Below are 27,790 nucleotides of genomic sequence, written 5' to 3'. Positions count from 1 at the left end.
AGTAACCGCTCTCACAAGATTAGGACACGTAGACGCATGCATGTGCTTTAAGTCGTTGCCTTTTGTCTCATTCAAGTTGGTGCGTTATACCAAAGTTGGTGCTGCCACACCACAGCTTCTTAAAATTCTTCTATTGCGATAGGACATAAATGCCCTTGCACCACCGTCAAACACAATGTATGCTATGTATTGTGAAAGTAAACAATCACTTAAAAAAAAAAAAGTAAAAGAATTGTTTTACCATGAATAAAGGCGTTTTCCCAAGAAGGGTAAAATAGTGCCAAAATTTGAGGGTGTAGGCAACAAATTATATGTGTCTTTCTCTCTGACGGAAACGGAACAATAGAGAACCTTCATTGTCCGTTCGGCCCCGCCACTTGACCTTTCTTAATTAATTTCTTGCTAAATTTCTCACCAAGATTGCTGACCACTTTGCCACTTTGTGCCCATGCACCAAGCCAATCACATACCTCTGATGCTTCTCCTTCTTTTTTCCTTTTTCCTTTTCCTTTTATTTTATTGAAACGCAGTCTCTTCTCTCTCTCACTGCTACTTAGTATTCACCAAGTCTCTCTCTCTCTCTAAAATTCTAAGTATTGCCATACCTTGTTCTTCTTCTTCTTCATGTTTTCAAGAAAGCAAATCTCGCCTCCAAATACTCCATTGGAGGAGGAGAAAGACAAGTACTATTATTCAAAATATAAAGAAACCCAATTCTCCCTCAACAATCCCAATTTAAAGTTTGCTGCCTTAGTTTTTATCTTCCTATCTTCTTGGCTGCTTCTTCTTCTCTTTTGGTTCCCACGCAAAACCACAAACAATGTCGCTGTTCTCCATCTCGCTCACAAAACTCAAAACCCCGAAACCATCAATCTCACCACCGCCGCCGCCACAAAATCGCCGTTTGAGGTTCCCACGTGCGACCCAGGCGTCGCAGTTTACGTGTACCCTCTGCCGCCCAAGTTCAACACCGGGCTCTTGAGCCGCTGCAAAACCCTCAACGTGTACACCGACATGTGTCCCCACGTGGCAAATCGCGGCCTCGGCCAGCCCCTTCCCAAGCTTGGCTCCCCCGCCGACTGGTTCGCCACCCACCAGTTCATCGCCGAGATGATCTTCCACGCACGTGTGGAGAACCACCCCTGTCGCACCCTCGACCCCGCACGTGCCGCCCTCTTCTACGTCCCCTTCTACGGCGGCCTCCACGCCTCCAGCATGTTCAAGGAGGCCAACCTCACCGCCCGCGACGAGCTTGCCGTTGACCTCGTTGACCACCTCCAGGCGCAACCCTGGTGGGCGAGGAATAGCGGTAGGGACCACTTCATCGCCCTGGGGAGGACCGCGTGGGATTTCATGAGGGCCACCGACGGTCCGGATTTCGGCGCCAACTCCCTCCTCAACTTGCCAGCTGTCAAAAACATGTCGGTGCTGACCGTGGAGCGGCACCCCTGGCAAGGCTCAAACCAGCACGGCATACCCTACCCTTCCTACTTCCACCCCTCCACGTGGCAGGAGATGCTGACGTGGCAAAACAAAGTGCGGGAGATGAAGCGGCCAAACCTGTTCTCCTTCATCGGCGGGCCCCGCAAGGGGTTGGAGAAGGCGGCGATCCGGAACGAGTTCATACGGCAATGCGGCGAGTCGACTCGGTGTTTGCTCATGAACTGTGGGCCCAGTGGGGCCAGCAAGTGCCACGAGCCCGGCGAGGTCTTGAACGTTATGACCGAGTCGACGTTCTGCCTGCAGGCGCCCGGCGACTCGTTCACTCGTCGGTCAACGTTTGACTCGGTGTTGGCGGGCTGCATACCGGTGTTCTTTTCGCCGCACACGGCGTACACGCAGTATAAATGGTTTTTACCGGAGGAGGTAAAAACGTACTCAGTCTATATCGACGAGAAGAGCCCCGCGAGTAGAAAGATAGAGGACGAGTTGTTGAAGATATCGGGAGAGAAGGTGAAGGCGATGCGCGAGAAGCTCGTGGATTTGATACCGAGTCTTACCTACGCACATCCGAACGCCACAGATGTTGGGTTCGGAGACGCCGTCGACGTGGCGCTTGCGTCGCTGGCCAACCACGTGAGAAAAATGATGAATTAATTCAATTAAATTTTTGGAGCTGCGAATTGGATTGTGTGCGTGTTGAGTTTGGGAGAGATGAACAGTATTGGGACGTAGAAGGTGGAGGTTCAATGAATTAATTGCTTTATGAGTTGGACCATTAGACCTTCCTTTTTGGCCTGCCGACACTCCAGTTCTCCCTTACTCACCGTCTTTTTCTTATTTTGTAAAGAACATTTCTATTTATTTCTTCATAAATAAATAAAAAGAATTAATTTTTTTTTAATTAGTCACATATTTGTATTGATTGTGAGACACAATACTTTCTTATCAACCGATTATATTGTTGAAGTACAATTTTAGAGCTTGATCAAGCAATTATATTGTAGAAGTACAATTTTAATGACGAATTTGATGACATGACTTCGAGTGTCTGAATGTATTTTTCTTGAGCTACAAATCTTTTGCATTTGTTGTTTTCGTTTAGAAGCTAAGTGTTTGAATGTATTTTTCTTGAACAAAATGAGTCTGTTGGCATTCGGTCTATATTTGCATTTTGATAAATTATATTTACATATGTCCCAAACTGTGATTCGGAGAAAAAATGAATACTTGTTTATTGGGAAGGACTACGTGAAACAGTTAAAAAATTAGTAAGGGAATCAAGTGAAATACAGGAGGCAACAAATGAAGGTATTTTATTATAACAAAATAGTTATACGACAAAGAATTGGACGGTAGCTAGGATCTCTATTTTATCATACAAAATAAAAAGAATAATGGGCGGCGACAAACGTGGCCCCTCCCTTCCACATATAATAAACTAAAGTCAGAAATCGAAAAACGTGTGTAAAATATAATTCACAAATGAAAGAATATATATATATATATATATATGTGGATTATTCGGCTCGCAATTCAAGAATCTCCTGGATGATGTTCAAAATCAAAAACATGCATCCAAAACGCAACAGCAGCACAAGGCAGCACAGCATCCCTTCCAGAAGCCATCACCTTTTGACTTCGTTTCTACGGCTCCATGTCCATGGGGATTTGGGCCATCTCTTGTTGGATAACCAGCAGGTGGTGGGGCCTGCACATAATAAGGACCTCGAGCTGTGGAATGAGGTGGGGGAGGATACGCTGCGCCGGAGTTATTAGCTGATGAACTCATGATCTTTGAATAATAATATTCTAAGGCTCTTTGAAAAAAAACCGATCAGACAGAGAAGAAAATAATGAAATTAAGCTAGAGAAGTATTTGGGTTTTGGTTATTTGGGATGGATAGTTGATGAGATGAAGCGCAGTTTATATAGCCAGAAAAGCAGATGAGAATTGTTGGAGTGGTTGTTTCTTGGAAGCTCGATTGACACGGCGTAGCTTTGTTTATGTGGCGAAGAAAAATCACAGCACAAGATTGGCACACGGCAAAAGCCTACTATAAGGCTTCTAGAAGTATTCTGTGTTCATATTTGCCTTTTGGACAGGAAGGTCAAGGTACCTACGTAGGAAAGATGAGTACAGACACTTTCGGAAAACAAAAACGGATCCTAGCACTACATTTTGTACACAAGTTTTGACATTGATTTGATCAATCTGAGACAAGGCAAAGGGCTTTATTATAAAGCTACCACAACTATATTCTTGCTCAAATAGGTACCAACTCTTGAAAATAATGGAAATTGGGGTTTAACACAAGCATTTTTGTTAGATATCAAATGATGCCTACTCATGTGTATAGACTGTACAGAAGTTTAAAGTAGTAGTATACCTACCTACTTTACTACTTATACAGTTGGCAGATTTTCAAACCACACTCAAAAGTGTGCATGCTCTAGTTTTAGAGTAAGTGCAGCGGTAGGGCCCTGCCATGGCAACAAGGCCCGCCCCCTTCTCCCCCTCTCCTCGGGGGCCACAATTTTACAAACCCAGTCCGGGCAAGTCATGGGACCCATCAGCCTAGGCAAGTACGGGCAAAACTAGACTGGGCTCTTGCCCGAAGGCGCCGTTGACATCAACAATCCAAAATCAATTTTTTTTTTTTTATTTTTATCATTGACGCGTGAATTTGATTTTGGCTTGCTGACATTAGCATGACATCACGACTAACAGGCCTCAACGAGAAGATGTCACATGGCGCTTCTCGGATGCTCCAATCGAATTTTGTCCAGAAATCTGATGGCCTTTATTTTTTTGGCTTAAAAAATTTGAAAAACAAAAATAGAAATTTTTAAAACAAAATTATGGATTTTTTTCCCTATAAATACCTAACAATTTTATTCACTTTCCACACCAAATCTTCATATAAACTTTTCTCCTTCCAATATTTTTTACTTTTCACTCACATTTTTCTACTACTTTCCATTTATATAAAGAAAAAACAAATGGTCTCTTCCATCGAAGCCGGAGGGTCGTGGAAAAACGTTTGAAGAGATCAAAATCTTGGCGACGAGGTAGAAAAGAATTAATTGTTGTTTATTCAATTTAATGTATTTTAAAAAAATATATATATTTCTTGCATTTCCAATTTCATTTTTGTAATAGATTATTCAAGGCAAAAGAAAAAATAGGAAAACCATTACACATGGCTTCTCAAGTGAACAATGCTTGCAGTGATTCCAGTGGTGTGTTCCGTGTAAGAAATAATGGCACTATTACGTCCTCCGAAGGAAAATACTCTCCCATATCGTGATCCGGTGGAACCGCCTCCGCCAATGATTGAGTCGTTCTTGTACTCGATTGTGTTAGACTATGAGGACCGAGAGTATTTAAATTGTATGATGAGTGAGTAGGTATTTCAATCATATGATGAGTGAGATGTGAATTTTATAATAAATATGGACGCGTGGCAACAGAAAATTTAATTCGAAAATTTAATCTGAAAATGTTATCTGAAATTTTAGGTGAGAAATTTATAATAAATAGTGACACGTGGCAACCGAAAATATTATTTGAAAATCTTATCAAAATTAGTGGTTTAAGTATAAAAAATAGAAAATAAATTAAAGTGAATAGTATTTGCCCTTGCCCTTACCCTTTGGGGTGGAACCAAAAAAGGCAAGGCTGCCACTATTCACGTGAATAGTGTCAAACCTTGCCTTGCCTTTGCCTTGCCCTTGCCATTTGGGGTGGTTGTGCTCTTAAAGTGTAGTACTAGTCAATCCACATCCATGATGACCCACACAAGACTGAATAGGGACTATTTTTCAATCAAGGGAAGGAGATTCAAACTTAGGCCTTCTTTCAACTTTGAGAACATTGAAAAAATAGTGTTTGAATTAAATCCCTTCTTTTTGTGATTTAATTCATTTGTTCAGTTTGAATTTTTGACTTTATTGTATGGTCCATTAATTGCCACATAGGTGGTTGAAAATTTATCTATGGTTTGACAAGTCTCAAGCTTTTCTCTTAGAATAATGCTACTCTTATCATATTTGTATATCACATTCTCATACCAACTTATGTGGCAAATGAGATGGACAACTATATCAATTAAAATTAATTTAACATTTTCTTTTCTTTTATGATTTATTGACACTTTTTAATTGATGTGGTTGTACACTTCATCTACCAAGGAATGTGGTATACAAATATAGTAAGATTAGCATTATTCTTTCTCTTAAGAAAAGAATCTAAGAAATATCAAAATATATTTAAGGGCCATCTCCAACCTAGCATGTCAAACCTAAAATTCTAAATTTGAGCTCAATTCCTCTCCCAACCCAAGAAAAGTAAAGGGCTGAAATTTGGGAAAACTCAAAATCGAGGAGGAATACCAGTCTAGCTATTGCCTTGACTGGAATTTTTTTTTTTCGTGGAGCCCATTGAGCCATGACACAACCCATGTGTAAGGAGGAAACAATGGGGCATGTCGCGGTGTGCTGCAGAAGCTGTCACGCTACGTGTCTAAAGCTGGTGATATTGTTGTTGGAATCCAACGACACAATTCAAACATCTCCTTTATTTATTTATTTCAACAGTAACCCAAATCAATGATACATATTAAATCTAACTGTCAAAATAATATTTTTAATTAGTATAAATCAGATCCAACCCCAAAACTCACTCCGAACTCTATAAATACCCACCCATTTCTCAAATATTCTACCAAAAATATTTGTTCTATTTCTCAATTTATTTTTCCTTTCTCAATTTCATCTATCTCCTTTCATTCTTGTTGGAGATGTCCACAAAATCTATTTTCAAAGAGTACCATTGGTTTTCAAACACATCATCTTCTTCATTCTCATACTTTTCATCTCATTTCAAGCTTTCAATGGATAACCGTGGCAAGGTCATCTTTTTCCTTATGTTTGATGATGATTTCAATGATGAGGAACATCATCACAGAGTGATACAAGCTATTGTCCACCATATTTCACTAGAGAATGAAGCCGATCACCTCCCTAAACATGGTAGGTCAGTAGTCAGTCATGAGTATAAGAACCGTGAGAGGGAAGATCACCATTGCAGTCTAATATCCGACTACTTCATTGAAAGGCCACATTTACGGACTTTCGTAGGAAATTTTGAATGCCAAAAGAGTTGTTTTATTGCATCTTGAATGATGTTGTCAACCACTAGCCATACTTTCACTAGAAAAAGACAAGGGCTATCCCCTGAACAGAAGTTAACCGCTCTCTTTTGTATGCTTGCATAAGGATGCTTGGCTGACGCGACCGATGAGTACTGGAAATTGGGTGAAAGCACAGCTCTTGAATCACTCCATAAGTTTGTTTTGTTGCCATGTATGGTACCTCATGTCTCCAAATCTAGCTAACCTTTACAGACTCTTGCACAAGGCGAGCCGTCTAGGCTTCCTAGGCATGTTAGGAAGTCTTGCCTACGTGCATTGGGAATGGAAGAATTGTGCATGATGCTTGGGCATGCTAGTTTACCAGTCACAAAAAAATGCCCAATGTTGTGCTAGAGGTTGTGGCCTTGTATGAAACATGGATACAACATGCCTTTTTTGAAGTCGTTGAATCCAACAATGGTATCAACATTTTAGCTCGTTCCTCATTGTTCAATGATATGGTGCATGGAATGCTTCCCAGGTTGAATATATTGTCAATAGAAATCAATATCATTAAGGCTACTATTTGGCATATGGGATCTACCACCGTTGGGCTACTTTGGTGAAGACTATTTCTTCTCCTGATAACCCAAATAAGAGACTTTTTGTACAAATGCAAGAAGCATACATGAAGGATGTTGAAAGAGCATTTGGAATACTACATGCTCAATGGGCTATTGTTTGAGGCCCTGCACGTATGTGGTGCAAGGATAACCTCCACTCAATCATGACAATGTGCATAATTTTGCACAACATGATTGTGAATGATGAGTACAAATATATTGAAGAGGAATCTGATGATGGGGATACGTGTACCCAACGATCCATGAGGGTCAAGGCAAGATAATATGAGCTGGAGCCAAGCATTACATATGAGTACGACCAAGATATATACTCTTTCTTATTACAAGATTCATCATAATAGAGTTCGATCTCCATATGTGCACCTAAGTTTCCGACATGATTTGATCAATCACCTTTGGAGGAGGTTTGGAGATAGTGAATGAGGTCGACGGTTGTTTTAATCCTATTTTTTGTTTCAATTATGTTGTGTGTTTTCTTTTGGAATAAAATTATATTTGTGAAATTTCAAATTTTTTTAGGTCAAATTGTTCAAAAAAATAAATAAATTATGAAGTTATTTAAAAAGATTAATTGAAAAAAAGTTATCCATGAAAAAATATATATATACATTTAAACTATTTTTAAACAATTTAATAAAATTGCATACTTAAAATTTGAGTGTGGAAGTTTTGGGGAAAATACAGTTTGAGTGCGGGCAAAACCCAAATAGTTACTTTTTTAAGGGGGGGAATTTGGGTTTAGGACCAAATGGGTTAGAGAAGGCCTAAGTAACTTTTTCCCCCCTGTTTCATAAAGAAAGAAAAAAAAAGATATCTAAGTACTTGCACGGTAGATCTATGAGGGATGGCCCTGACTTTTGGGTGGCTCTAGGTGATAAATTAAATAGAAATTTAGATATATACCCAATCTTAGACATAGTCTTATAAAGAAACCCTATACTATTTAAAAACTATAAACATACCCAAAAAAAACCCAAAAATTGACTGTCAATTTTTTCAATTTAATAGCTGTTTTTTAGTTTATTTGTGTGTGTATATTGCCCTTGTATTATGTATTTGAGAGAGAAAAATCAGATCTGCCAAAAACCCAGATCTACCAAAAAAACCAAATCTGCAAAAAAAACCAAATCTGCCAAAAAACCAAATCAGATTTATTTTCTTCTTTCTTGTTGGTACTTTCTCTGGTGTTGGAGCAAGAGGAGCTTCCATTGAAGCCTAGTCTCAGGTCCAACTATATTCTTCATCTTAATCTACAATTTTCAATATTTCACCTTCGATTTCTTGTTCTAAAATCTCGCTTCTGTTCAAGACCTCGAACGAACCTTGATCAAATGCTCTTAGCTCTACTCCTCTTCGCCACGTCGTCGTCGTCATTGTCGTCATCATTGTCATCGTTGTTGTTTGGTTTGGACTTGAGATTTTTGATCTTTTGCTTCAATTATGTGTTTTTCTTTGGATTTTAGTTGATTTTCGAAATGTATTTTAAGATTTGATGATTGATTTATCTTTTATTACTATTTCAGTTATGGATCTTATTTTTGTTTAACAATGTACTTCTATGACAGAGTATTAACAATGTACTTCTATTACAGAGTATTAACAACATACTTCTATGACATAATAGTATTAACAATTTGGGCTCAACTCGTTTTGAGTTGGTCTGGTTTGTTCTTTCATCATTTTTTCTTTGTTGTACATGTATTAGAAATAGCAACATGACAAGCATTAATTAACATGATAGTAAAATTGCAGTGTTATTACTCTAGATTGGGACATTACAGGGGTAAACATGCATTAGAAATAGGATGTCATATGAAACTATCAGTGTTATTACCCTATACTGGAACATTACAAGGGTAGACATGCATTAGAAATAGGATGACATAGGAAACTAGTAATGTTATTACTCTAGACGAGAACATTACAGGGGTTAGACATACATTAGAAATAGAATTTCATAGGAAATTAGTAGTGTTATTATCCTAGACTAGAACATTACAGTCATTAATTAACATGACAGTAAACTAGTAATGTTATTACCATAGATTGGAACATTATAAAGGTATACATGCATTAGAAATAGGATGTCATATGAAACTAGAAGTTTTATTACCCTACACTGGAATATTATAGGAGTAGACCTGCATTAAAAATAAGATATCATAGGAAAATATCAGTGTTATTACACATTACAGTCATTAATCAATATGACAATAAAGGTGTGGAATATCACAGTCATTAATCAACATGACACATTAATGAAGTTATGGTTTTCAAGATGTTTTTTTTGTTAATGAATTGTTTAGTTTTTTTATTTTATAAAATTGGGCTGGGTTTGTTTTGGGTGCTATTTAAACTTTTTGTGTTGGACTTCTTTTTTAAGTTGATCAGTGGCAATCACATAATTTATAGAAACTTAAACACAAATTTCTTATGTAGTAAATGAGTTTTGGGTGTGTTTCTAAAGTGCATTCTATGTGAGATTTTTTTTTTTAATTTCAGCCCCTATTTTGGATATATTAGTGAAGCTCCCTAAATTAAATGAGGCCCCTTCCTTATTATACAATAAAGCTTAATATGAAAGGATGTTATTTTATTTTTGCTCATTCATTCTTTTTTATTTAAACATAGTAATGATCATTCTAATAAAGCAAAAGTACATGAATCATAAAAAAAAAAAATCATATTTGATAGCTTCTAACATTCAACAAAACAACTTATTCTTTGACAATAAGTTCTCAAGTGTCTTTTTTTTTTAGGGCCGAAAGGTTCTAATTAAACCAATAAAGAGAATTAACAAACCACCTAACAAAAGATAAAGGCCAAGCCACAACAACAAAAAGCAAGAACAAAATCCAACAGAGACCAGCATATAGGGTTTAGGGTGGGAAAAAATAGTTTGCTGGATAGGAAAAAAATATAAAGAAAAATTCATAAATATGATTACCTTTTTAAATTCTCATGTTCCTCTCCTCTTGATTACCATCAATCTCAAAGACGAAGATCAAAAAAGAAAAATTGTAAGCTTTTCAATGAGAGATCGATTCTTAAGATTACAATATGAAAAAAGAGGGATGAGAGAAACTGAAAATAATGGATGGATTGAAGAGAGATTGGAACATAAAATAATATAGTGGTGGATTAAATAGAGACTATGTTCTTCCATGGAGAAACTAGGAGTAGGCGCGTGGGAAAAGTGAAAGCGTGTTGGGATTTCTTCTCGGAAGACGAATTGTGTTTCCTCATTTAATTTCACCGTGTGTGTGTGTTTTTTTAAGTTGGACGCTTGTATAAAATATATACATACATATATAATGAGTGGTGATTTACTCCTTTTTCTCCTATTTTATCACTTACACTCCTTTATAACTAAAAAGGAGTGTAAGTGGATAAAATAGAGTGGGGAAATCATTGCCCTATATAATATATATAAAAATTTGGAGCCCCCTTAATTGGACGCTGATTACAATGCTACTTTTGGCTACAATTATGTTTTGTTTTTATTATGTACTTCAAGCAAGATACAAAAGCTCATATTTAAGCAAGGCATAGAACTTCCTAGAACAATAATTAAATGCTAACCACCAGCTGCTATCTAACTCTTAAACAAACATTAACATAGCAGATGTCTTTTCTAGAAATTTTAAAACTAGTTATGGAATTTTCAAAATTAATTATCAACACTCTATTGTGTTTGTTTATCAATTGTGGTATCGGATGATTGTATGCTCCCACATAATCAACTCATGACAATATGTATTTGCCATACAGCTAGCTTATACCAATTTGAACCATTCATCAACTGAATACAGGAATGCGCGGTGCTACATGTCAAGCTATTTAACACTTAATAAAACTTGAAGTTCTCTTTTTATTTGAACAAATGAAGGAATTTTACTATAAGAATAATTCACAAACGAATAAAGAAATATATGATTATTGGACTGAATTCAAGAAGAATCCCCTTGGGAAGATGATGTTCAAAAACAAGCATCCAAGAGACAACAACAACACAAGGCAGCACAGCATCCTTTCCAGAAGCCATCACCCTTGGACTTGGTTTCTACAGGTCCATGATGAGCAGCAGCAGGATTTGGAGCATCTCTTGTGGGATAACCAGCAGGTGGCGGAGCCTGCACGTAAGAAGTTCCCGGTGCCAGTGCTGTCGAATAAGGTTGGGGATGAGGGTATGCTGCTGCTGCTGCTGAATTAGTCGACGATCCCATCTTAGTTGAAAAATAAGCCAAATAATTGTAGTTTGGGTTTGGTTTTGTTGGATGGTTTAGTTTGATGAATGAAGCACCATTTTATAGATGAAGAAAAGCATATGGGAATTGGTTTCGTTTCCTAGAAGGTTAATAAGTCTAGTGTGTCTTAACGCGGGAAGCCACCCGCGTCAAATCCTATATGCATATGGAAAAGAAAAATACAAAATGTTCTTTGTTTTCGTTACTTTTGGACTTGGGGTAGGGTCGAATGGAAGCTACATAGGAAAGAGCACATTATATAGTCAATTCGTGAGACGATATCCAAGATATTATATAAAATTTAATTTTAAGTTTTTTTTGCCGTCGCATTTTTATCAGTAATTAATTTTATTCATGTTTTATAATTATCTAAGGTTCAGGAGAGTGAAAAAAGGATCTTGACTTACCCTGTGTGTTTTGATATTTTATTAGACGTATGTATACCTTATTAGGGTACCAAAATATCGAAGTGTGTATGAAGAACAAAAGCAAGACGTTCTGATAGAATATATTCTTTCTCAAATTAGGCCTTGTATATTTTGTAGGCAATTGAATATATCTAGGCCCATGTCTCCCCAGTTTCACATCAAACTAATCTGTACAACTTACATAAATACAAGTCCATTAGCTAGATCAATATACTTAGATTGGACCTAATTATTTATAGGACATCCAAATCACTTGCAACAGACAACCAGTAACTTCCAATCTCCCTTTAAACTGAAGAAAAAAAAAAAGAAAATAATATCAGTGGTATCTGGACCTGACCTCCTCCATAATACTAATACTCAGAGCCCCTGGCCCAGGCCCAAAACTGTGGGGGGCACAAAAATATGGTTTTTCAGCCTATATATTTGAAGTTTCGAGTTGAAGAAAAAAAATGCTCAAAATCCAAATTTTATTATTCTTTGTTCATTAGTTTTATTGTTATTGTTCGTGTTTTTATAAAAATTAAAAATTGTTACCTAATAAAATTAATTTGTTGATAAATTTTTTTTTGTAATTTTAGTTTTTAATTTGTCTAAAAGGGCACTCTCTAGAAATTTGCCCTAGGCCTTAGAAAACCCAGGACCAGCTCTGCTAATACTACAAAACATCCCAGCAGTGGAGAAGAAATAAAGGCACCAGAGTGTCGTGGTTGGGGTGAGGGATGGAACATCTTGGCCTAAAAACAAACATACCCCGAATGAAACTACCGAACAAGACATCTTCCAAATGAACCAGTCTCGTAGGGGATAAGGAGGATCTGATCGATATCGCAGGAGATCCCAGCCCCTACGCAGTCTGCTGTACTCCACAACTAAGTGAGAAATAAAAGTTAGGAAAGCACAAAGGATAAATAATGACAAATGGGTTCGAGATTGAAGGATTGACTGTATATGACATGCATGCAAGCATCAGCAGCCCGAAAAGGGATGCGCAGCAAGTTGTCCAGAAGAACTCATCAGTACTAGGCGGTGGAGGCTCTGTTAGTGTTTTTGTGAATCTGTGTGTGAGTTTTGATAAGAAGAGAAAAGAGAGAGAGAGCAAGATGAAATCAGAAATCTCCTCTGCTATACGTGTAGCAGAGAGAACACACTTCTTCTATTAGACTGCTAGCATTTTGTACAGTATCGCTCACACTCTTGGTGTGAGAGTATATCCGTTATACTGTGCCAGCTGGATGCATTACATCACAATGCAATCTCAGCCTTCCATTAAACTAACCAATCAATCTATGCCACTTGGATTAAAACCAGAAAATACAAATAAACAGAAAACTACTAATTATGAAATCAGCTTGAGCACTTATAATTCAACACTCCCCTTTAAGTCTTGAGCTGATTTCACTCCAAGCATCTCTCTGAGATAATTGAATCTATCTTTGGCCAAAGGTTTGGTGAATATGTCAGCCAGTTGCTCATTCGTGGGACAATATTCCAGATTAATAACTCCTTCTTGCAAAGCATCCTTTATGAAATGGTATCTCTTGTCAATGTGCTTTGTCTTCTGATGGAATACAGGATTCTTAGTGATTGCTATTGCTGAGATGTTATCACAATGCAATGGAGTAGCTTCAGTTTGAAGCTCTCCAAAATCCTCTAGCACAAATCGAAGCCAAATGGCTCGAGTAGTGGCTTCACCAGACCGATGTACTTTGGGACAGTGCAACAGTTCTGCTTCACGAGGCCCAAGAAAACACTCCACTTCCAAAAGTAAAAGCATACCTCGATGTGCTTTTGCTATCACCAACTGATCCTCCCCAATCACTATCACAGAGCCGATCGTAACTGATTTCCCTTTCACATACTCTGCCGTAGTCTAGAGTTCCTTGACATATCTCAAAACACGTTTAGCTGTTCCATAATGCCTGTTTGTAGGACAGTGCATGAATCTGGCTAGCAGACTTGAAACATACATGATGTCGGGTCTTGTAGCAGTTAAGTACAGCATACTACCAACAATGCTTCTGTAGTGTTCTTCATTTGCAGCTTCACTCCCATCATCCTTAGCTAGTTTCTCAGTGGCAACAAGAGGTGTGGTTACAGATTTGCATTCAGTCAAGCCAAATTTGTTCAACAAGGTGCTAGCATACTTCTTTTGATGTAGAAATATACTAGACTCAGATTGAATAACTCCCATGCCAAGAAAATGATGAAGTAGGCCCAAGTCAGTCATCTCATACTTAGCCATCATATCTTCTTTGAATTCAGCTAACAGTGTTTGACTGCTCCCTGTATACACAATATCGTCTACATAGATAGACACAATTAGGATCTCCGTATCTCCCTTACCTTGGTGTACAAGGTTGCTTCACTTAAGCTTCTCTCAAAACCACATTGAGAGAAATAGTTATCTATCTCTCCATACCAGGCCCTAGGTGCTTGTTTCAAACCATATAGAGCCTTATGTAGCTTATATACCTTGTCTTCTTGACCTTGAATCACAAAACCATCCGGCTGATCAATGTAGACTTCTTCTTGTAATACTCCATTAAGGAAAGCAGACTTCACATCAAGTTGGTACAATTTCCAGTTCTTTTGGGCAGCAAGAGTAATAAGTGTTCTGATGGTATCCAATCTAGCTACAGGTGCATATGTTTCATTGTAATCCAGTCCAGGCTTCTGAGCATATCCCTTGGCAACTAACCTTGCTTTATTCCTTTAAACTGAACCATCCAAATTTAGCTTTGTCTTGTAAACCCATTTAACTCCAATCACTGGTTTTTCAGATGGTCTTTCCACCAATTCCCATGTTCCATTCTTTTCAATCATGTACAATTCATCTTGCATTGCCTTAAGCCAAGATTCATCCTATGCAGCATCAGCATAGTTTTCTGGTTCCACGATGCACAAGTTACATTGTGCCAACACATCATCTAGTCTCCTCCACTTTAATGGAGAATGATCATAGGCTTGAGTTCTCCTTTCTTCACTGCTTATATCACTTGGAGTGTGATGAGTAGATGACAAATTTCCTTCTTGCAGATTCTGAGTTAGAGGTGTAGCTGCACCATTGTCACCTGAATTTCTAGAATTGACATCAAACTCTACTTGATTTTCAACTGAGTATGTTGGCATATCTGAACCATGGTTATCAGTCCAATTCCAAACACCTTCCTCATCGAATGTCACATCCCTTGACAATATCAGCTTGTTAGAGATTGGATCAAAAACTCTATAGCCTTTTTCACAAGTGGCATATCCCACAAACACTCCCTTTGTACTCTTAGGATCCAACTTGTGCCTCAATTCAGCTGGTACATGAACATAACACAGAGAACCGAAAACTTTCAGATGTGCAATCCCAGGCTTCCTTCCACTATATGATTCAAAAGGGGTAATGTTATGGAGAGCTTTGGTAGGACATCTGCTCAGCAAATAAACAGCTGTATGCACTGCTTCTGCCCATAGGAAATAAGGCATTCCCTTATCATGTAACATTGATTTTGCCATCTCAATGACAGTCCTATTCTTTCTCTCTACCACTCCATTTTGCTGAGGAGTATAGGCCATTGTAAGCTGCCTTTGAATGCCGTGAGCTTCACAAAACTCCACAAATTCAGTAGATAGAAACTCTCCACCTCTGTCACTTTTATGCATTTCACTTGGTGTCCAGTTTGTAATTCAGTCATAGACTTGAACTTCTTGAAACATTGAAAGCTTCTGATTTGTTTCTTAAGAAATATACCCAAATCATTCTTGTGAAATCATCTATAATCAGCATGAAATATTTGTTCCTTGCAACTGATTCATTTTTCATAGGACCACAAAGATCTATATGCACCAATTCAAGTGCCTTGCTTGCTCTTTGAGCTTGTTCCTTTGGAAACACAACCCTGTGTTGTTTTCCCAATTGGCACCCTTCACACACACCACTTTGTTCTTCCAATTGTGGTAAACCATGCACCATGTCTTTCTCTCTTAACTGTTTCAGACCTTTAAAGTGCAAGTGACCTAGTCTCTTATGCCACATCCATGTGCATTGAGTGAAACTGGTTTTCATGAGTAGCTGGTTGTCAGCAAGAAAAGATACTGGATAGCATCTATTACTCTTCATTGGTACTTTGATGATTAGATAATCCATAGATGGACTATCAAACACCCTGCACATTCCTTCTCCAAACACCAGACAATATCCATGTTGATCCATCGTCCAACACTCAGCAAGTTTTCCTTTAACCCGGCAGTACATTACTTCTCGATGTATTTCCTACCCTTTTCTGTGTCAATCATCAGTGAACCAATGCCAGCAACATTTACAAGTGTACATGTTGGAATTTGTACCTTCCCTGTCACATTAGTTCTCACATCAACCAGCAGTTTTAAATCTCCTGTCATATGATTGCTACAGCCACTATCAACATACCATTCTCCATTGGTTTTGATCTCAGTGGTTGTGCAATTGGCATAAAACAGATTCCCTGTCACATCTATTTGGTTTACATAGTTTGCCTTCTGCACATTTTTATTCACAGTACAGTCCCTAGCAAAATGTCCAAACCTATCACAGTTATAACATTTTGGTTTCCCCTTGTATCTACACTCACCAAAATGATGCTTTGAACACACCTTGCATTGAGGTTTTGCATTCTCCTGATTTGTAGAATTGACATTCTGTGCAGGATAACTGTTCTGCTGTGACTTGCCTTTTGACTCCCATGGCTTTCCTTTAGAATGCCAATTTCCCTGTGACTTGGATGAACCAGACTGAGATCCATTTTTATTCTGACCTTTGGGATTCACAGTGAATGAGGCAAATGCCTTCTCAATTGTATCAACATTATGCATTTCAAGTCTTTGTTCTTGACTCTTTAAAATGGCAATCACTTCCTGCAACTCCACAGTTTCTAGAGTCTTTGTGTTTTCAATCACAAGACATATAGGATCATACCTCTTACTAAGACTAATTAACACCTTCTGAACCTGCCTCTCATTTGACAGAACTTCACCAAATGTTTTCATTTGGTTGATCAATTTATTTAGTCTAGTAAGATAATCAGATAAGGTTTCATTATCACGCATCCTAGTGTACTCAAATTCACGTCTGAGGTTTTGAAGTTTTACCGATCTAACATGCTCTCCACCATGATATTCTGAGTACAGCAGATCCTAAGCCATCTTTGCAGAGTCAGCATTTGCAATCCTAGGAAAAATCTGATCAGAAACTACATTTTGGATAATTCCAAGAGCTTTCGCATCCCTCATGAGAATGGCATGCTTTCTCATCAACTTCTTCTCCTGAAACATCCTCAGATTCTTTCTTCTTTGAATCTGGGATTGTAAACCCCTTCTCTACCAAAACCCATAAACCATATGATTTGAATATGGTAACCATCTTAATCCTCCAAAACTCATAGTTCTCACCAGAGAAAATTGAGATTCTAGCCTCTGAGCTTCCAGATCCAGCCATTTCGAATTTGTAAGCACTGAAACGAGTTGTTTTCAGATTCAGCAATTGATCGAGCTCAATCGAGCCGTGAGCTATGATTGAGCTTAACTTCGAACGATTTTCTTCCCAGAATAAACGCTTCAGATAATCCAACCTGGCTCTGAGGCCATGTTAGTGTTTTTGTGAATCTGTGTGTGAGTTTTGATAAGAAGAGAAAAAAGAGAGAGAGCAAGATGAAATCAGAAATCTCCTCTGCTATACGTGTAGCAGAGAGAACACACTTCTTCTATTAGACTGCTAGCATTTTGTATAGACGCTACACTCTTGGTGTGAGAGTATATCCGTATATCATGCTGGATGCATTACATCACAATGCAATCTCAGCCTTCCATTAAACTAACCAATCAATCTATGCCACTTGGATTAAAACCAGAAAATACAAATAAATAGAAAACTACTAATTATGAAATCAGCTTGAGCACTTATAATTCAACAGCTCCAGTTCCAGTGCCGTGGAATGTAGAGGACCGTGTCTGCTCAGAACACATCTTTGAACAAGCTATGAATAGTAAAGCCTCTTCAGAAAGTACTGATCCGGAGTATATATGCAAAACCAGAAGTATGCAATGGAGAAGAAGAAGATGATGAAGATATTGGAAAGAATAACAAATCAAATACTTAAATAGCAGTTTTCGGTCATTGACTTTTATCGTACGTAGGTAACAAGAAATAGACGATCGATTAGCACAAAGCTGACCACGGTCTCTACTAGACTACTACACAAAGATTTTAAATTTTTTATAAGAGCATCTCCAACCCAAAAGGCTAAGGCTCAGGCAAGGACAAGGCAAGGGCTGCCACTATTCATGTGAATAGTGATAGCCTTGCCATTTGTGGTTTCACCCCAAAAGGCTAAGGCTAAGGCAATTACTATTCACTTAAATTTATTTTTTTATTTTTTATACTTAAACCATTGATTTTGATAAGCTTTTCGGATTAGATTTTCAATTCCCAAGTGTTAATATTTATCATAAAATTCTCACCTAAAAATCAAGATAACATTTTCGGATAAAATTTTGAAATTGAATTTGGTGTGGAAAGTGAATAATATTGGTAGGTATGTATAGAAAAAATTTCCAGAATTTTTTGATATTTTTTTCAATTTTTTTTAGCCAAAAGTTGGACAACCGTTGGATTGTGCAAGATTTTTTGATCAGAGGCTCCAGGAGAAGCCACATGGTTTGTAACCATTGGGCAATGTGGGCTGGTGGGTTCAACAGTAAAAAAATATTTGAAAATCACCGCCGACGCCAAGAGGCGACAACCTAGTCAATTTCTGCCTGTGAACTTGCCCGAGCTGATGGGTCCCATGCCTTGCCCTGGCTGGATTTCCTACACTAGAGTATGAAACTGGGCTTGGGAGGGCCTGTTGCCAGAGCAAAGCTCTAGCGCTAGAGATACTCTAATACAAAACAAATTACCTACGTTTCTCATACAATCATACATTTCGTGTTGCACACACTCTTGCTAACTTTGCTTTGAGGTGTAACGACATTACTATTTGGGAGGAGGAGGTTCGTTCTTGGTTGGAGACTCAACTTCATGATGATTTGGTGTGGAAACCCTTTCCTGATAAGTAATTGCTTCGTCTACCCCAAAAAAAAAAAAAAGGTTGGCCGAGAACAAGAAAAATTACAAACCTATAAATTACATGCTTCCTAGTACAGTTATTTTTCCTTAGTCTCAAGGAACCCAACCCATCAGCTACCTTGTTGTGACCTAAAACCATAGAGAACAAATGGAACGTACACCTATAGAAAATCATTATTTCCCAATACCAAATCATGACAATAACCAAATTCTGGGATTTCTATAATTAATTTTTAGGCTTATTTGTTGAAATGTTTTATGTGGTTTTCAAATAGTCTCAGTCTGTCTCTTGATGTTTTAAATGACTCAATCACCCCCTTGAACTTGCATTATGTGACCAAGGTTGCCTCATTTATTTAGTTTTCAACTAAAAATCGTTAAATCAGCTGACATGACATGAGTATTTTGATAAATTTAACTATTAAAAATTAAATTTTCAAATTAAAAATTAAAATGCTTGAATTATTTAAAATAAAAATAAATTAAGAATAACTTTTTAACAATACCCAACAGTCCTTCCCAACCCCAAAACTCAATGGTCACGTTAAACCCCTCATATTCTCTCTCTTCCCACCAACTCTCTCTCTCTCTCTCTCTCTCTCTCTCTCTCTCTCTCTCTCTCTCCATTTGCTCCCCTGTTATCTTTCTCATCTCTCCCTCTATTTCCCTGCAACTCAGGAGGATAGAGTGACGTAGGAGAAATATCTCCCCCAAAATGTACCACGTTCTTCCACATAACCGAAGCCAATCCAAAGTCCACCACTTCCAAAATTTACAGAACTCCCCAATAAATAACTCAATAAAATTAAAAATAAAAAGGGAGAGAAATAAATACCTAGTATGTGGGTGATGAATGATGAGTGATTGAAGAGGAAAAGAGGAAGGGGTGTGTGTGGGGAGAGGGGGAGAGAGAGAGAGAGAGATTTTATTTTTATTTTTATTTTTTATTTAAATAATTAATTAAATCATGTTTATTTATTTAATAATATATGTGGACCATGTGGCATTATATGAGTGAGTCTACGTGGTACATTTGTTGCCACGCCAGCTAATGTAAAGACTAACGACATGTATGAAAGTTAAAAGAAAATAAATGAAACGAAAAAAATTTGATGAATCGAACTCTAAAAGTCGGTAAACTTTACTGTAGTAAAGTGAAAATTACCCAACTATTTAATACTCACAAAAACTTCTTTCTTTTATTTGAACAAATTAAAGAATTTTACTATACGAATAATGCAACAACAAGAATTACATAATCGAATAATAATGTAAAAGTTACAAAAAGTGAGGAAAACATAATTCACAAACGAATAAAGAAATATATGATTACTGGGCTGAATTCAAGAATCACATAGGATGATGATGTTCAAAAACAAGCATCCAAGAGACAACAACAACACAAGGCAGCACAACATCCCTTCCAGAAGCCATCACCCTTGGACTTGGTTTCTACAGGCCCATGATGAGCAGAAGCAGGATTTGGAGCATCTCTTGTGGGATAACCAGCAGGTGGCGGAGCCTGCACGTAATAAGGTCCGGGCGCCATCGAGTAAGGCTGGGGATGAGGAGGGTATGCTGCTGCGGAATTAGTCGACGAACTCATCTTAGTTGAAAAATAATACGCTGATTGTTTGTAGTTTGGGTTTGGTTTGTTGGATGGTTTGATTTGATGAATGAAGCCCCATTTTATATATACATGAAGAAAACCAGATGGGAATTGGAGTGATTGTTCATTTCCTAGAGGTCAATAATTAGTGTCTTAACGCGGGTGGCAACACTACACCGCGTGCAAATCCAAAATGTATGTGGAGCAGAAAAATACAAAATGTTATTGTTCTTATTACTTTTGGACTAGCCAATGGAAGGTTCGTAGGAAGGAGCAAATCATATTTATCCAACTCGTTAGAGGATATCAAACATAGTTGACTTGGAAAAAAGCTTTGGCTCCTCCTAGGAATAAATGGGTTTTTGACACTTGTCATTTTCATTTCATTTTTATTATTTGTGAAATTCTTTTAACTTTTTTCATTTTGAAATTTGACAAGTGTCAAAATCCCATTTGTTTTGAGGATAAGCTCCTTCTTCGTTTTAAAAAGCCAAGCTTTGTGCGTCTCGCTTTCTAGAAGTATTCTTCAAGATGGTAACCTCCTTCGTTGTTTGTAGGTTAAAGCCAAAACAACTTAGCAGTTACTTGATATTTATCCTTTACAAATAAATTACAATTTCACACGTGGATAAAAAAAATTTATATTAAATTTTTTAGTTTCATTTTTTGCCATCACATTTGCATCAATGATTTCATTCACGTTTTATAGTTATATAACACTAGTGCAAGCAGCTTAGCAAGTTAGTTAGAGCAGATGTGCTCCCTATTCTGCACTCAAGTTCAAATCTCCCTCCTTATAATTTAAATTAGATTGAAATAGATTATCACTTGTATAAAAAATAACAATAGTGCACACGTGGACACGTGACTTTTATTATACCTTTTGCAATTGTATTTGTCCAAAAAAATTTCCATATCTCTATAATGAGATTTTAATACTCTATCAAACTGAAGAGCACATATAAGAGCATCTCCAATGCAAATATGTAAAAATAAGGATGTAAGTGACACTTTTACATCTTCGGTGGTATCTTGATTGGAATATTCCAAGATGTAAAACCAATTTGCTCCAGAGGGAAATGTAAAATCTTGGGATGTTAAATATGCATTTTCAACCTGAAATTTACATTCTCCCACTAGAGAGGTAAAATGTCAAAAAGTGTATATTATATTTTTTGGACCGTCGGATTTTTTTTTTCTATTGAATTTAATTAATGTTATGTTTAATTTTAATTTTCTAACGTCATAAAGCTTTTCTATTTACTTTTTGCATTGGAATTCATCTGACATATTAAGGAAATGAAACATCAGTCATTGTTTTTTGTTTCGTATTATACTAGTTAAGATTGTTGGGTTAAGCGATATGTCCCACATTGGGAACGTAAGCCTCTATAAAAAAAAATAAGTAAATTTAGGTTTTAGCAAAAAAAAAAATTTCACTTTTGGAAAAAGCCAAAACTTTTTCAAAAAAGACAGAAAAACCTCTCAACTTTCAAATCAAAGACATACAAATGTAAAGGATTCCTTAGAAATCCAAAAATAAATAAAGCGATTTTGTCTATTTTGGCTTCTTTACCAACCCAAAAATAAAGGCCTCTATAAAATATCTTTTTATACCGTGACCAATGCCCCAGTTGGTTCTATACATGTGACCCACTATCAGGAAAAATGAAGTGCAATAACTAAATGATGGTGTGAGTCAGCCATGACCTTCAGTTACTAGATCTAATCCTCTACAAAAAGTAAAAAATTCCACATATTTTGACCAATTCAAGGTGAAAAATGGAGTTGCTCCCTCAGTAGAACTAAGATAAAGTTGAGCCAAAAGATCCCGATTCAAGATAAATTCATGAATGATTTCCTTATATTAGCTGCAAATGAAGAAATTTTATTATAAGAATCATTATACAATAAAAAGAATTGGACAATCGGTACGTAGGATGGGTTTGGGTCTTTCAGTTCTCCAATTAATGAAATCCATTTTTGTAACCATTTCAATTTTTACTGCAACTTACATGAAGAATATAGAAATGCATTAAACAATAAATAAACAAACAGTGCCTAATTGATTGATTAACAAGTTGCTTATCTTGCATTGTTGAATTTGGTGAATACCAAGTTGGATCTCAGATTGCATTGGTGAATACCAAGGTGGCGACCGCTCTGCTGGTCTTAGGATATGGCTATGGAATTAGGAGAAAGTTAGTGAGATGGTGTGTTTTGAGGGGTTAGCTTTAGTCCGATACAGAAACAGAGGGGGAGAGAGAAGGATGGAAAGAGTTGGAGAGAAGGAGAGGTCGGGATGGGGATGCGACGGCTGGGGATGAGCTCAGGGAAGGCTACAATAGGGGTGGGGGTGTACGCTGCTCTGGCTTTGTTTGTTTTTTAATTATATTTTGTTTATATGTAGTTTTTTATGTTTAATTATGTTTTTATCTGTGTGGAGATAGGCTCCACTTGCCACGTCACCCATTTAATTGGTGAGTAATGATCCATATATATGAAATTATAAAAATACTCTTGCCACGTCATCTAAGTTAGCAGAGTTTTGGATGGAGTTGACGGCAGGGGGCAAAATGGATCACCAAATCTCAGTTAAAGGATGAAAGTGAGTTATTTTAAGTTTTAGAGGGTAAAGTGGGATTTAACAAAAGTTTCAGGGGCATTAGTGTTATTAAGCCGTAAGGAAATGAAACATCAGTCATTGTTTTTTGTTTCGTATTATACGTTAAGATTGTTGGGTTAAGTGATATGTCCCACACTGGGAATGTAAGCCTCTATAAAATATCTTTTATACCATGATCAATGCCGCAGTTGGTTCTATACATGGGACCCGCTATCAAGGAAAAAGAATTGCAATAACTAAATGATGGTTTGAGTCAGCCATGACCTCCAGTTACTGAATCTAATCCTCCACTAGAAGTAAAAAATTCCACATATTTTGACCAATTCAAGGTGAAAAATGGAGTTGCTCCCTCAGTAGAACTGAGATAAAGTTGAGCCAAAAGATCCCGATTCAAGATAAATTTATGGATGGTTTCTTTATATTAGCTGCAAATGAAGAAATTTTATTATAAGAATCATTATACAGTAAAAAGAATTGGACAGTCGGTACATAGGATCACTAAATGGGAAATCGACATGGTCCCTTCCTCATGGAAGTATAACAACAGAAAAACTGAAATAAATGTGTGTAAAATAAAATTCACAAACGAAATATATATGTGGATTATTGGGCTCTCAATTCAAGAATCTCCTGGATGATGTTCAAAAACATGCATCCAAAACGCAACAGCAGCACAAGGCAGCACAGCATCCCTTCCAGAAGCCATCACCTTTTGACTTTGTTTCTACAGCTCCATGTCCATGGGGATTTGGAGCATCTCTTGTTGGATAACCAGCAGGTGGTGGAGCCTGCACATGATAAGGACCCGGCGCTGTAGAACAAGGTGGGGGAGGGTATGCTGCTCCAGAGTTAGTTGATGAACTCATCTTTGAATAATATTTCGAAGGGCCTTCAAAGTATTCTATGGAGGTAGAAGAAGAAAATAATGAAAACAGTAAAGAGAAATGCTAAACTGGGTTTGGTTTATTGCAAAAGTATTGGATGTGAAACACTTAGCTGGGTTTGGTTTGTTGGGTAGATGATAGATGAGGCGCAATTTATAGATCAAGAAAAGCAGATGACAATTGTTGGAGTGGTTGTTTCTGGGAAGATATGTATTTGATATCTTCTTAGTGTCTCTTACGCGGGTGGCTACAGTGTACACCGTGTACACCTATGCGGGGCAGTTCAGACCCGAAAAAGAAGAAATAAGAAAGAAAGGGAAAAAAAAAAAACAGACTACTAAGCAAAACGCAATGGGCCCTATTCTGTGCTCATAATTACTTTTGGAGTGGACAAACTACGTAGGAAAGCCGAAAGAGCAATTATATTACGGAAAATACATCCCACCATTCTCCGTAAGAAGTTCTGATATTTATGTTAATGACAATTTGATATGTGTGCAGAAGATTTTTTTATTTTATGTTTTTTATGAATTATTTTCATACATATGTCAAACTGTGATTTGCAAAAAAATATATATATATATCTTCTCTCGGTTTCTAGAAGTAATCTTTTTAATATAATCCTGGTTGTAGAAATCAAATGATGCTCATGAGGTGGGAAGAAAAGCATTCCTCAAGAGTGTAAATCACTCACTAATCTCCTGATGAAGATTTTGATAAGCAAGCATTTAATATGTCACGACCCGATTCAAAAATAAAGAATATTCTAGAATAATGGGTATAATAATCTTACAAGTGTACAAAATATAAATAAAAGTTTATCACTCTAAACTAATCCAACTTCTTTGGTTTCAGCTTTGTCTTGCTCACTAATTGATCTGAAAAACAAAATATGTGAGAGATGAGCAAACCACCACTCAATGAGTAAATTATGTAATATGTCAGTCAAGCAATGTCATTTTACACATTTTAGAAAAATATAATAAAAATATACACAATCCAAATCATATCACATCATTACTTCATATATTGGCTATCCTTCACAAATTGTACCCAATACATGACCCTTATCGGCCTCACTGCCCTATGTCCCTGTCTGGTACATTTTTCCTTTGGATACCCTATCACTGAAGTTCTCATGTTCCATGAATAATACATACTTCACAAAAACTCCAAATAATATATATTGTGTGAAATATTGCACAAATTAGACATGCTTAACTTGAAAATAGAGAGAGATTTGTAAATATAATAAACCCATGTTTTTCACATTTATCACAAAATAAGAACTTTTAGAACATATTACATAACCCACTCACATGATAAGTATGAAATATTGCAAGACAAACACACACGCTCTTCATCTTGTTTCTTTTTCTTCCTTATCTCTCTCTCTCTCTCTCTAACACAGCTTCATGGTAGAAATCTATCTTAAATGATTGGAATGAACTATTGAAGTAAGGAAGCATGATACTTATAGGAGAGGCTATGGATGCATCCAAATAATATTTATATATACAATATTTTAAACCATCAAAAGATAAGATAAAAAAGTAAGGGAATAATGTGACTCATCTCCCTTTAGCCAATGATATCACAACACCACTACCAAAAGATAAGATAGAAAGGTAATGAATAATATAACTCATCCCCCTTTAGCCAATGATATCACAACACCACCACCAAAAGATAAGGTAGAAATTTAAGAAATAATGTGAGTCATCCACCTTTAACCAATGATATCACAACATCACTTGTTAAAGATTCTCACCTTTAATATATATATATATATATTTTACAGGTTCTCACATAAAAATACCAAATTCTTGGCTTATGTTCATACGAAAAATTGAAGATGAATGATGCGTCAGATTGAAGCTCATGATGAGCACTGGGTGCTTTCCGTCTCATCAGACCTCATCTCAGAGGCTATTAGCACATCTCACATCAATTAAAGCTCTTGTGGTATTTTCAGTACCTTAACATACTCATTAGATAAGCACCTAATTGTCATCTATATACTACATTATGATAAGATAGGATATGCGCACATAACTTACAATTTATCTTCAAAGTAGTGTTTATCCCAAAATTCCCCTAGCAATAGGCCGAAAGGTTGTATTAGTTGCGAGCGTTCCACTATTAGTACGAAAGAAAGTATAATAGAAAGATAAATAAAAGGAACCAGAATTCAAAGGAATCAGACCTTATTAGAATCCAACCCGAGATTAGGTAGCAGATTAACTAAAAGAGAATATATGACAAAATAGGCCAGGACATGGAGATCAAATTAACATCATCAACTGAGGGAACTGATATGACAGCAAGGTGAATTAATTCGAAACCATTCATCATGTAAAAAAGAAAAACCAAGTAATAGTAAAATAGAAACTCAAATTACATATAGATGAAGTTCAAAAGCAAGCATCCAACAGACAGCAGCAACACAAGGCAGCAGCACATCCCTTCCAGAAGTCATCACCCTTGGACTTGGTTTCTACAGGTCCATGAGCTGCAGAAGGAGGATTTTGGTCTTCTCTTGTGGGATACCCAGCTGGTGGTGGTGGGGCCTGTACATAATAAGGTGCAGGGTGTGCTACTGTGGTCTGAGTAGTAGCTGAACTCATTATCACTAAAGTAGACGATGGAGAGAAGAAAATCAAAGTGATGAAGGGAATGAACAGGTCAATACTAATTAATTGAGAAGATGGCAGATGATGAATTTATATAGAGAGAAATTAAATAAAGCAGCTGAGAATCGGAGTGGTTTGCTACTTAGAACTCAGAAGGCCGGTAATATTTTTGGTTGCTTTTACCGGGCGGCAACATCGCGTACGTACGCAGGGAAGAAAAAATAATAGGACGATTACAACAAGGCAAAGGACTGCCGCTTTGTTCAATGGGCTTCGATGTGTAACCAATCAAGGGCCACAACCCCCAAATTCCCTTTCTTTTCTGACTCCATCTGAATTATATTTATAGGTATAAAAAGAGATGGTGATGTATGAGAAATTCCGTGACACCACCCCCAGAGTTTTATAATCAAATTCACTCATGTTATAATGGATTGGCCTCTCAACTTGAACTCTCACAGAAAATACTTTAGCGCGAATGCATATCACCAGGTGCTACTAGTCATATTTGAACCACATAAAAAAAGTACATATTAACAAGCTTTGTGCATCTAAACCGGATTATTTGTGTTTAACACTAGCTCGGCAAGTTTATTATCCTTATTAGTCAAGTACTGTATAGATCAACCCTAACATATACGTACCAACTTCATATTGATCAATTCGAGTTGTGTACTTACAACGTCATGCTGAAATTATCGCGACTTTCATGGCAACCTCTAAACTATGGTGGGTGTTCTAGCAGCCAAACCTTAAAAAATAAATAAAGACATTGATAACTCTTAACAAGAAGAAGAGGATGAGATTTAGGGATTTCCATAGAAGAAGGTAGAGAGGAAGCAAGAAGGAAAATAGCTGTATATTCTGTATTTCAGATCTTGATTAATAGGAATTATAAAAGCTCAGCTTTAGTACAGTACTTATCTCCTAACATCACGCTAACAGACTTAACAAATACAGCTAACTCTCACTAACAGACTTAACAGAGAGCACGTGAGCTGCACATGATGACTTAACAATTTCTTAACTGAAACACATGGTTAACATTTTC

The 27,790-nt window shown here is 37.1% G+C and overlaps 3 protein-coding genes and 3 pseudogenes across 3 annotated transcripts; 1 reads left to right on the top strand and 5 right to left on the bottom strand.

Annotated features, from left to right (window-relative positions):
• The first annotated feature begins 410 nt into the window (after nucleotides 1-410).
• LOC103332865 (putative xyloglucan galactosyltransferase GT17) lies at nucleotides 411-2,344 on the top strand. The gene has a single exon (XM_008235633.3). The coding sequence runs from the start codon at nucleotides 625-627 to the stop codon at nucleotides 2,095-2,097; it is 1,473 nt and encodes a 490-aa protein (XP_008233855.2). The 5' UTR covers nucleotides 411-624; the 3' UTR covers nucleotides 2,098-2,344.
• A 386-nt stretch (nucleotides 2,345-2,730) lies between these two features.
• LOC148920944 (protein CYSTEINE-RICH TRANSMEMBRANE MODULE 9 pseudogene) lies at nucleotides 2,731-3,360 on the bottom strand (annotated as a pseudogene).
• Nucleotides 3,361-11,072: 7,712 nt separating this feature from the next.
• LOC148920943 (protein CYSTEINE-RICH TRANSMEMBRANE MODULE 9 pseudogene) lies at nucleotides 11,073-11,541 on the bottom strand (annotated as a pseudogene).
• A 4,598-nt stretch (nucleotides 11,542-16,139) lies between these two features.
• Nucleotides 16,140-17,358, bottom strand: LOC148920942 (uncharacterized). Its single transcript, XM_089047505.1, has 2 exons — nucleotides 17,167-17,358; nucleotides 16,140-17,057 (listed from the first exon to the last, which is right to left on the bottom strand). Exons 1-2 carry the CDS (start codon nucleotides 17,356-17,358, stop codon nucleotides 16,140-16,142), a joined length of 1,110 nt encoding a protein of 369 aa, XP_088903631.1.
• A 2,931-nt stretch (nucleotides 17,359-20,289) lies between these two features.
• LOC148920941 (protein CYSTEINE-RICH TRANSMEMBRANE MODULE 9 pseudogene) lies at nucleotides 20,290-20,685 on the bottom strand (annotated as a pseudogene).
• A 2,948-nt stretch (nucleotides 20,686-23,633) lies between these two features.
• LOC148920940 (protein CYSTEINE-RICH TRANSMEMBRANE MODULE 6-like) lies at nucleotides 23,634-24,305 on the bottom strand. Its single transcript, XM_089044093.1, has one exon. It carries the CDS (start codon nucleotides 24,086-24,088, stop codon nucleotides 23,864-23,866), a length of 225 nt encoding a protein of 74 aa, XP_088900219.1. The 5' UTR covers nucleotides 24,089-24,305; the 3' UTR covers nucleotides 23,634-23,863.
• Nucleotides 24,306-27,790: the final 3,485 nt, after the last annotated feature.

The sequence above is a fragment of the Prunus mume genome, linkage group LG1 (assembly GCF_029339155.1).
Source record: "Prunus mume cultivar Tortuosa linkage group LG1, ASM2933915v1, whole genome shotgun sequence".
NCBI lineage: Eukaryota > Viridiplantae > Streptophyta > Magnoliopsida > Rosales > Rosaceae > Prunus > Prunus mume.
Note: the sequence above shows the minus strand (reverse complement) of the source record. Positions and strands in the feature narration are given on the sequence as shown.